Source organism: Taurulus bubalis (genome assembly GCF_910589615.1).
Source record: "Taurulus bubalis genome assembly, chromosome: 5".
Taxonomy (NCBI): domain Eukaryota; kingdom Metazoa; phylum Chordata; class Actinopteri; order Perciformes; family Cottidae; genus Taurulus; species Taurulus bubalis.
This window is the reverse complement of record NC_136593.1, coordinates 30,194,057-30,206,091: the sequence shown is the minus strand read 5'-3', so window position 1 is coordinate 30,206,091 and position 12,035 is coordinate 30,194,057. Positions and strand designations below refer to the sequence as shown.

General features: G+C 38.1%; 1 protein-coding gene across 1 annotated transcript in view; it reads right to left on the bottom strand.

Moving 5' to 3' along the window:
- Positions 1 to 282: 282 nt before the first annotated feature.
- LOC306736038 (dihydropyridine-sensitive L-type skeletal muscle calcium channel subunit alpha-1-like) overlaps positions 283 to 12,035 on the bottom strand; it is a gene marked incomplete at its 5' end in the record, with an annotated part of 57,434 nt that continues 45,681 nt past the window's right edge. The window contains 6 exons of the mRNA XM_079217618.1: positions 283 to 756; positions 2,142 to 2,287; positions 2,481 to 2,606; positions 3,568 to 3,698; positions 5,447 to 5,548; positions 10,140 to 10,242. Of these exons, the coding sequence (XP_079073744.1) occupies positions 726 to 756; positions 2,142 to 2,287; positions 2,481 to 2,606; positions 3,568 to 3,698; positions 5,447 to 5,548; positions 10,140 to 10,242 (639 nt within the window). The 3' untranslated portion in view covers positions 283 to 725. The remainder of the gene's footprint in view (positions 757 to 2,141; positions 2,288 to 2,480; positions 2,607 to 3,567; positions 3,699 to 5,446; positions 5,549 to 10,139; positions 10,243 to 12,035) is intronic.

Genomic DNA, 12,035 nt, shown 5'->3' with positions numbered 1-12,035 from the left:
CCTTCAGCTCGTAGTCCAGCTCTTTTACCAATGACTGCTTCTCTTCTTATTCAGCTGTTGCTCAGATAATCTTTGTCTCTTTCAGTTGTAATTCTACTTGAACCATTGAACAGAGTTTTGTTCTCCAATCTACTAAACAGGGCGAGCTTTGTGTTGGCTGGATGTGTATTGCTGATATATATATATATATATATATATATATATATATATATATATATATATATATATATATATATATATATATACTTTCATTGTTTCATAATTGTGATTTGTGATGGTTTTTATAAGTAAATATCTTTCAATAACTCTCCTCTTATAATGATTGGATGCATATGACGAAATCATTTTGAAATGAAAAACAGCCACCAGCCCAGTGTCTGGTTACATGAAGGACCCAGTCTTTCTGTAACATACAACATTTCTGTGGCATACATAACAGACAGTGTGGTATACATGACATATACATGTCATATATATATTTATATATATATGACATATACATGTCATATATATATATATATGTAATATATATGGCATACATAACAGACAGTGTGGTATCCTCGGATACATGGCATACAGGATGAGCGTGAGAGTTCTTCCTGGTCTGAAGCCTCTACAATGGTTGCCTCTTTCATCACAGTCCTTCTTTGCATCCGTTGAGTAACTTCTCCCACCTCCATTTTGCTGCAGTCAAAGGTCATGGCTTTGAAGTAGTGTGCCAGACACTAATGGTCAGAGGCCAGTTCTTCCACACCTCTGTTAATAAAAGAGAGAAAACCAAGGGAGGAGAATGAAACAGACACGTAATCTCAAACTCTCTCTGCAAGCCAGCTAAGGAGTGAATCCCCAATAGAATACAGAACAGCATGAGTGGGTTCCAGCTACCGTCCAGCTCTGATGGCCCTGGTTCCATTACAGACATGTGTCTGAAAGCGCGTACTAATTATTGGATGCCTGGTGTAACGTCCAGAAGAACTTGGTCAACAACTTCTTTGGTTCTCTGAATGTATTTCCCTTGATCACCAGTAGAGAAACAAGTGCTGCCATCTTGACAGCAGGGAGTCGTCCAGTCAACACGGTTGACATCAGGTTGACCGTCCAAAAACACCACGAACAGCCAGAAGGTCGGCTCTTTAATACACGGTTCTTCGTCATGAAGATCTAACATTTCTATTGGCTCTAACATGTCTAAGAGGAGGAGAATCATGTTCTCATCTTTTCTCACAAGACTGGAACGTGCAACGACCAGTCTGCTTCTCTAATGTCTACATACTGATAAACAGGTGTGAGTGTTGTGGTGCAGAGCGTGGAACCTTGAGGAACAGACAACCGGACTGTTCTCACTGAAAGTATTTGTTAAACTGACCTTGCACAAGCTGAACTCTAATAGACATAAGAATAATGAAATGCAGAATATCTACAGAATATAATGATTTATATTATCATGTCTCTCTCTCTCCTTGCCTGGGTCCGAACCTTTGTGACATTAAACAGATTCTCCATTAAAAGATTGAGCAGTAAGCACAGCAGGGGGACTAATGATTAGCCAATCAACACCAGGGGCGGGACTACCACCGTCATCAACTGCTGTCAGCTGTGGGCCAGAACAGAGGAGTAATAATACAACAATGGAGACCAGTCAAGGACATTGAGACTTCTACCAAGACTGTTCTAACTAGTATTACAAGCATCATTATCACTATCAAATCATTATGAATTACTTCTGTCGATGCTGACTGAGACTCTTGTCTCTGACTGGGTGTCTTGTTGGGGCACCATTGGGCTGCCTCTTAATGTGTGTGTTCTGTGTCATAGAGATCTAAAGGGCTGAGAGGCGGGGCCTGCTGGCCACACAGCAGCTGTTTAGGGTGAAGATGACCACATCAGGTCACACAGGGATGAGCAGAGGAGACTCTGGGTGGCAGTGAAATTCAAATGGAAGTCAAACTAACATTAAAACGACCATCCTGTACTTCAGATTGTTGGATGGTAACTGTTTATTGTGTATCCCTGACATCGGTGTGAAAAGGTCTGTGTCCTGTAGTTCTACGTTTGAATTGAATACTTTTAGACATCATGTCTGACAATGGTAGATGCAATGATAATGGATGAAATTTGCTCATTGCTTGTTCACAACGTACCTGTGATCTGAGTGGCTGTTGTTCATGTTGTCGTTGATGCCTCCTGCCATCTGCAGGGGGCGCTGGCTCGTGGCCTGGTTGGCATTGGCCCGCTCTCCGTCCACAGAGAAACGGTCCGAGTGGTTCCCAAAAAGACTGCCTTGTCTCTGTTTTAGAGGACATGTATTCATAGTTTGAACTTTTGTCACACATGTTAATCAATAAAAAAGGTCATATGCATTCAGGCTGTCTGTCAGGATTTGCAGTTTTTAAACATTTGAATGCAGTAGGGAGGATATTGGAGGTGGGTGTGCTGCAACTCATTTCTGTGAAGAAGAATTGTTTTCACAAGGGCTTTACTCTCAAAATGCCCTCCTCCGCAGCTTCACCAGGACCTCTTTCCATCTCTTCTTCAGTCACCAGGTCTCCAGAGATGGCTCGATGGAGCTCTGGAGCCGCTTCCTCCTCAATGTTCCTCAACCCGGCCTGAAGGACGCAGATAAAGGTTAGTGAAGGAAACAAGCACGAAACCCCTTCAGAGCGATGACGCATCTAAGCATATTTGAGAAAATCCTCTGTAGGTCAATGGAGCCCAAACCTAGGCGGGTTACGGGTCATCCTTCCCAGAGTTACACTGAAACACCACTTCTATGCACATTAAATGAACAGTAAATGTAGTACTATGGTGTCCTAGGAACTAAACTAATCTTTTATTTTTAGGTTTCCCCTCTTTTAATCTGTGCAGCATCTGTGTTGTATTCGTGTTGTTTCTACCTCTACAGCTTCCACGACCTCGTGTTGCTGTCTCATCTGATCTTGTGTATTTATGGTTCTGTCTTTTCACTGTTGACAACAGTTATGGAGTTTTTGCTACCTGTTCCCTGTTACCCTCCTTTTGCATGGATTTGTGTGGCTTGCCATTTGTCATGCCTGTTTTGAGATGTCCTTAATTAAATCATTAATCTGCACAATCTACCTGCCTGTTGCCTACTTGGCCAACGGTGGCATTATCCTTACTGATGCTGTGATCACACCAAACGCAGCGCGAATTATTCGCGTGAGTAGATTACATGCAAAGTCAATGCACAGACGCGGCAGGTTCCAAAGACGCGAAATCTCCGCCAGGCGGCGCACGCGTTTGAGGCAGCACGAATTCATAGTTGCGTCAGCCAATCAGCATTGAGAAGCTCCGCCCCTCACCACCGCCGTCTTGCCGTTGCTGAATCAAACTGCTGCTGCAGTGGTTATTTATTCCATGGACGGTAGCGGAAATGAAAGCTCCTTTCACGGAGAGAAGCAACGGAGATAAGCCATGCCCCCTTTGTCGCGGCGCGATCTCACGTTTGGTGTGAACGCAGCATGACTGTTTTGAATTGCAATCACATTTATTAGATGAATTGAGATGATCAAACCATTAACTACACTTCATATATAAATAACTACTTACCTGTATCTCATGGGTAGCACTTTTATTGGTGGGCCGGAAGCCATAGTACTCTTCCTGTCTTTTCTTCATTTTTCTGAAATAATCCTGGATGAGGAAAGTGGCATAGAACTTTCCCACTGTCACCTCATCATCTGTTAAAACACAGAAGTGCTTGTTGAGTGTCGAAAAGCTATTACATTTAAAAAAGATTGATTCGCTTGTTCTCAGACTCAACAGGTTTACAGGATTAGCTGTGGAATCTTCACAGGAAACAGAGTGAACTTGATATCTGGCACAATTGCAAATAAAAAATCTTTGGAAAAGTGAAAAATTTGCATTCATTCCAAGATTTAATACATTTTGTTTCGTAACTTATACTTATACTTATATGTTAGTATTTGTGATGAGACATGTATTAAAAATTGCATTTGATATTTTTTTTATTCCATGCATTATAACTGGTTTGGTGACACTTTACATTTCAGCTTTAAAAGATAAATACTTTAGCTTTCCATTTATGATTGTGTCACCGTACAGAAACACGCCGTCAGTCAGGAAGACTTTTACAACTGTAACTAACTAGTTATTTACAACTCTAACTAACTAACTAACTAGTTATTTATATCTCTTAACTAGCTAGTTATTTACAACTCTAAATAACTAGTTATTTATATCTCTAACTGACTAGTTATTTATATCTCTAACTAAGTAGTTATTCACAAATGTAACTAAGTAGTTATTTACAACTCTAACTAACTAGTTATTTATATCTCTTAACTAACTAGTTATTTATATCTCTTAACCAACTAGTTATTTATAGCTCTAACTAGTTATTTACAACTCTAACTAACTAGTTATTTATATCTCTAACTAACTAGTTATTTACATATCTAACTAACTAGTTATGTATAACTGTAACTAACTAGTTATTTATATCTAACTAACTAGTTATTTACAATTCTAACTAACTCGTTATGTATAACTGTAACTAACTAGTTATTTATATCTCTAACTAACTAGTTATTTATAACTGTAACTAACTAGTTATTTATATCTCTAACTAACTAGTTATTTACAACTGTAACTAACTAGTTATTTATATCTCTAACTAGCTAGTTATTTATAACTGTAACTAACTAGTTATTTACAACTCTAACTAACTAATTAGTGAGTTATAACTAACAAGTTCTTTATAACTCTAACTAGTTATTTATAACTCTAACTAAATAGTTATTTACAACTGTAACTAATTAGTTATTTATAACTCTAACTAACTAGTTATTTATAACTCTAACTAACTAGTTAGTGAGTTATACCTAACTAGTTATTTATAACTCTAACTAACTAGTTAGTGCGTTATACCTAACTAGTTATTTACAACTGTAACTAACTAGTTATTTATAACTATAGTTAGTACTAGTTATAATTTTAACTAACTAGTTATTTATAACTCTAACTAACTAGTTCTGTATAACTATAGTTAGTACTAGTTATAACTCTAACTAACTAGTTATTTATAACTCACTTTGAAGGGCATTCACTATTTTTGTCAAACCATTCGGATTTTGCCACAAACTATTTAAACCAACTATCTTATAAATACACCCTGGGAAATATGGTTTGAAAAATCTTAAATCTTTTTCTGAAAATTGTTCCAGATATTTTCAGAATGAAGCGTAGGTGGGTGGAGTCACAGGGACGGTGTCTGGACTGTCCCATTGTCTTTGAATGCACAGTTTATAAGCTGGGCTTTAAGTTCTGTCTGAGACTCTTCCAGACAGAAGCAGCCTCTTTTTGTTTGCTTTGTTTGTGCAGCTTATTGTTATGAAAGCCTGGAAACATATGCATGCATATGCCCCCTGATGACTGCCTTTTCTTTCAGAACCTTCATGAAACTGACCTCCTATAGGCGGGATGACTTGATCCAGAAGTTTCATACTGGTACGCTTCCAGATCTTTTTGATAATTCCCCTCAGCTCCTCATTTGCTTGTTCAAAATTACCTGAAATGTAAGAAACATAATAATGAGACAAAGGACATTACTGAAATTCCCCAATAAGTTAATGTAGCTAAATGTAGCATAGTGACCTACCTTTTCCACCCGTGGTCACATAACACGACTCCTTTGAAATAATGTTGCCAGTAGTGAACTATCTAGTCTGCAGAGCGACCGAACACGACTCCTTATCTGACTTCTGCTGAAGAGTCCACGTCCTGCTACTGGCTCCAGGACAATCTTCAGTGATATGGAGAAACTGAGCCAGAAATAATATGGTTCTCCAGCAGGAGCAACAAGAGTTTTGTCTTGATATACCTTAAATCCATTTCTATTCTTGTAAATAAACTGCTGTATTTTTGAGGAGGGTTTTGTAATTTAGTGATAAATTAAGGCATGATTTTCAACCTCTGTGCACAAGTGTGCCGTGAGATCATCAGGTGTGCCGTGGGAAAATGTGCAATTTCACTTAATCGGTCCCAAAAAATATTATTTAGTTGCTGCAAATAATGTTCCATTGTTGAGCGTCTGAGCTGCAATATAGTGTCTGACCTAGTAATGAAATACTCTTCCATGCCAGTAATAATGACCTACCATATATGCTGTATTATGCTACAATGTGACATTAATAATAATGACCATATATGCTGTATTATGCTACAATGTGACATTAATAATAATGACCATATATGCTGTATTATGCTACAATGTGACATTAATAATAATTACCATATATGCTGTATTATGCTACAATGTGACATTAATAATAATTACCATATATGCTGTATTGTGCTATAATGTGACATTAATAATAATGACCATATATGCTGTATTATGCTACAATGTGACATTAATAATAATTACCATATATGCTGTATTATGCTACAATGTGACATTAATAATAATTACCATATATGCTGTATTAATGCTACAATGTGACATTTTGTAACCTTTTGTGTTGTTGGTGTGCCACATGATTTTTTTTATTGTAAAAAATGTGCCGTGGCTTAAAATTACGGAATGAGGGTCTTTGATAACTGAATTATATTATTTAATTTCACAAACAACACAGTTTGGTCAGTTCTGCCGCTCGCGTGGCTTAACCACTTACTTCATTTTGAACCCTTCATAATGTTCATAATAATCTCATGAACAATAGATAAGACTTGGTAGAGTAGACTACCTCCTGATTTAATGCACCATCGTCTTGTCTTTGTCATGTTTCCTGCATCATAATACAAACAGCACTTCATATCAGGGAGGGGAGTCAATGCCGAATAGCGTCACTCGTTGAGAAGCTGACAAACTATGATCATTATGGGTTTTAATTATATATATATATATATATATACACATACACACATACATACACACACATACACTACCGTTCAAAAGTTTGGGGTCACCCAGACAAATGTTCAGCAATTTCTCGCATGGAATAGCCTTCATCTCTAAGAACAAGAACAGACTGGCGAGTTTCACATGAAAGTTCTCTTTTTCTGGCCATTTTGAGAGTATAATGGAACCCACACATGTGATGCTATGCATAGGAAGGCCAGTTGTAAAGCTTCTCTCTCCAGCATAACTGTTTTAAGTTGTGCTAACATAATTGCACAAGGGTTTTCTAATCCTCCATTAGTCTTCTATGCGATGACAAACACAATGTACCATTAGAACACTGGAGTGATAGTTGCTGGAAATGGCCTCTATACACCTATGTAGATATTTCATTAAAAACCAGACGTTTCCAACTAGAATAGTCATTTACCACATTAACAATGTATAGTGTATTTCTGATTAATTTAATGTTATCTTCATTGAAAAAAACATTGCTTTTCTCTGAAAAATAAGGACATTTCTAAGTGACCCCAAACTTTTGAACGGTAGTGTGTGTGTGTATATATATTTTTTAGACTTAATACTTACAATATGCAATACTGCAATACTACTGAATATTGTTTTGCTACTACTACATTTCACTTCATAATATTACACTTATATGCCATAATATGTATAATGTACCAGCCTTTTTATTTGACCATATTATGTCATACTGTTATACCACTTTACTTTGAGGAGATGTCACTGTTAGTCTAGAACACTGAATAATGTTTCCACTAGTAAACCTGAACATGCACACCTCTCTCTGTGTGACAGCGATTATAACCACATAACTATATAGATTATAATTAACTAGAGGATACACTTTTTCCTACACGTAGATCTTAAACCCTTAAATATAAACAGTAGCCCGGCCACCCTACCGAGGAAACTCATTTAGTTTTTTTTATTAAAATAAAAGTTGGATAAAATCTCCACTGGTCCTCTCCTTATATGTAGTGAGGTGTCGTAGGTAGAACTTATATGTAGTGAGGTGTCGGTAGGTAGAACTTATATGTAGTGAGGTGTCAGTAGGTAGAACTTATATGTAGTGAGGTGTCGTAGGTAGAACTTATATGTAGTGAGGTGTCGGTAGTAGAACTTATATGTAGTGAGGTGTCGTAGGTAGAACTTATATGTAGTGAGGTGTCGTAGGTAGAACTTATATGTAGTGAGGTGTCGTAGGTAGAACTTATATGTAGTGAGGTGTCGTAGGTAGAACTTATATGTAGTGAGGTGTCGTAGGTAGAACTTATATGTAGTGAGGTGTCGTAGGTAGAACTTATATGTAGTGAGGTGTCGTAGGTAGAACTGACTCTCCGCTCTCCTGTCTGACGTCACACGCTGCCACGGACTCTCCGCTGCCAGTAATCTCACTCGCTGTCTCTCCAACAACGTTAGCTAACGTGTTAGCAGGCTGACTAGCTTGCTATTATTAAACTGGTGGGAGGGAAATGAAGCCGCTGTAGACATCTTAACGCTGATTGGCCAAGACTTGCAACGTCAAAGATCTTCTCTTGCTAAGATGATCACGACCTCAGTTTTTTTTCCGTGTCCCACTCCAATCTCAGAAACGGCGGACAGTTGACCCCTCCGCTCCTCCCAAAATCAAAAACTCTTTGGATCTACACGATTTACGTGGATGACATGTTTTGATTTCAAAACGGCGAATTTTGCCAAAAGGTGAGGGATTTTCATGTCTGAGTATTCTTCACAGAGATTATCACAGCAATACGTCGCTGTACCCGGTGCAATAAGAATGTTATCTGCATTTTCTGCCAGATTGCCACCTTGAAAAGGAGACTGGATCACCACGCAGACCAGAGATCCTCAGGAAGAGGACTTCATGGAAATTCTACCAATATGCACAATATCCACCACACAAATGTCCAATATCTTCAATAACTGACGTGTGTCCTACTTGGGGGCTGCAGAAACATGTTGTGATCAAAACGTATCATCACTTTTTAAGTTGCCACCGTTATCATTTACGCACATCACTTGTGGAGCAATATCATATCATTTAGTCTCCACTAACTCCTGAGAATTAAAATATCTGTCTTCTATCTTCACGAATGTTACCAGATGTGTACAATGAGTTTTTACAACTTCTGCCTCCTGTGACGCGATGAGAGCTGTGAACACGGTGCACTAAATAGGCTGAAAGTCACAGTGAAGCTCCGTAAAGCTCAGCTGATGATCAGTTGATGATCAGTTGATGATCAACTCACCCAGCAGCTAGTGTTCCGTTGGCTTTGCTTGTTTGTTTCTCAGCAGGATTATGAAACTGTCCCAATTTCCATGAAACTCAGTGTTAGGGCCAAGGAATAATCTATACGTGTTTAGGGAGGAATCCAATCGCTCGTTGGATACACACATAATTTTTCACTTTCATTATTACTATACTTAAGAAAGAAAAATAAATGATCCTTTATTGATCCCCTTGGGTAAATTCTTCTGTGCATCCTGGGTTAAGGAGCAGTGTTCTGCCCTGTGAGGCTCCCAGGGAGCAGCTGGGGGTTCAGGGTCTGATCAGGGACTCTGACACATGGGAGCTATGGGGAGACTGGGGAGTAGAACCCTGTGAACAGTGTGTGTTCTCAGTGGGCCCTTTGAGTTCTCTACAGGCTCACATTGTCATTGATATGATCTAAAACAGGGGGGCCCAATACGGCGATCGCATGCCATTAAAAAAACAAAAAACTTTATAATAATAATAATACCTAATAAAAAAACTTTACCGACAAAACCCAGCTGCCAGAGTGCAAATTAATGTCAATCACCTCATATATTTATATATATAATATATATTTAGCATTATTAATGCTATATATATATGTATATATATATATATATATATATATATATATATATATATATATATATATATATATATATATATATATATATATATATATATATATATAAATAGATATTTAGCATTATTAATGTAGGTAGATCTTTTCACTTGGTAATTTTAAAAGTAGCTCGCGAGCCAAAAAAGTGTGGGTACCCCTGATCTAAAACAATATCCATTACTAATATAGGCTTTGCTTTATGACCAGTAATAGTAAAGATGGCCTCTGTGAGTAGATCACAACTTAATCTGATCCTGCATTAATCTGCAGGCCATTGTCTGGAGTTTGCTCCATCTATATTCACCAAAAATGAGGAACATAATATATGAACACATACGTACAGTATTGACAACACAAACCTTCTGTCTTTATTTTCAGTGCAGTTCTAACGAGGGCAAACAGCGTAGCGTTGAAGGTCACAGTTCCATCGCTGTTGAGAGGCATGTTCATGGAGACCAGCCTCTGTGGAAACAACACACACCAGCAGCTTAATGCACAAACGGCACGCATATCAGATGCTTTTCTTATTTGTAAATGAGGAAAAGTGGTACATAATACATGCAAATTATTTTGATAAACGCATGTTCAGTTTGTTTTCAGTCAATAAGGCATTTTCTTAAAACAATAGGTTTAGCTAGATAGTTGTGAATTATTGGTAGTACTAATACTTTGCAGTCAATGATAATCATATATTATATTATATGTATATTACACCTATAATCATCACCTCCCAAAAAATATGTATATATATATATATATACATGTGTATATATTTATACACATGTATATATATATGTATATATATCCATCTGTACTGAGGAGCCCCGGACAATCAGTTTTGCAGCATTTGGCTGAATCTGAGTATATATTATATAGAGTATATATTAAAGCCGTAAACACAGTGGCGGTCGGCCAATAGAGGGCCACAGGGCCTGGCCCCTCCCACCTTGAGCCACCAAACAAAACATATATATATTTATAATATTATTAATTATAAAAAATATAATAATATTAATAAATTATACAAATTGTCAATATTTGTGTTTTTGAGCTATGGAATATACCCAGTAATATTTGTAAAATAGGATATCCGCGCAATATAAATGCTTTTCTGCTTGTCCTCTCTGCTAGTGCACGTCTCTGCTGCTAGTGCACGTGCTGGGGCCAGATCCATTTGGCCCAAGGAAGACGGGTCTAATACGCAGTTTAGCCAATCACTGATTAAAGATAATAATGAGTGACGTACAATGTATCCAATCAGCGCCTTAAAAAAGACTTCCGGGACGCGTTCCCGTCTCTCCTTCTCCTCAGGGCAGCGGCGAGTGGGAGCAGGATTTCGGTGCTTCCTTTCGGTGCCTGAGCCGATTTAAAAACTTTTGTTACACTACTCTGTAATGTTGCACGATACTAAAAAGGTAGTGCGGTACTCGTACGTTAAAAACGATACGATTTTGCATATTTATAGTATTGATACTTTATTAAAATAGCGCGGATCAGAGTGCACTCGCTGCTCCGCTCCCCATCATGCAGAGACGGGGCTCAAGGAGGCGGGGCTTAAGGAGCGGGGCTCAAGGAGGCGTGGCTAAAGGAGCGGGGTTTAAGGAGTGGGGCTGCCTGCACGGGATTAATGCTTTACAAAGCATTAATAAATGTCATGATTAATTCAGTAGTTACTGGTCGTTAGTTAAGTATTAGTTAAGTATGTTGTGTGAGGACGATCTATGCTTTATAAAGCATTAATAAATGACATTGAAAGGCCAGCAGCCTCAAAGCTAGCAAAACTGATCTTCTCAACAGAAAAGGGAAATAGACACAAAGTGATAAAGAACATGAATATGATGTGATGGGGCGATGCCCGTCAGTGGCCCGAGTGGTGAGTATGTTCCATAGTTTGCTGGCACATACATATTATTGATTTTGCTAGCTATGACTAACCTAACCCTAGCTAGCCAGCTAGCAAGCTAGTCACTGGTCCAGAGACAGGAACCGGTACGCACCACCTCAGTTGTAAGTAGATTACATGAGGACTACATGAGGACTATATGAGGACTACATGAGGACTACATTAGGACTACATGAGGACTACATGAGGATTACATTAGGACTACATGAGGATTACATGAGGATTACATGAGGACTACATTAGGATTACATGAGGACTACATTAGGATTACATTAGGACTACATGAGGACTATATGAGGACTACATGAGGATTAGGATTACATTAGGACTACATGAGGATTACATTAGGACT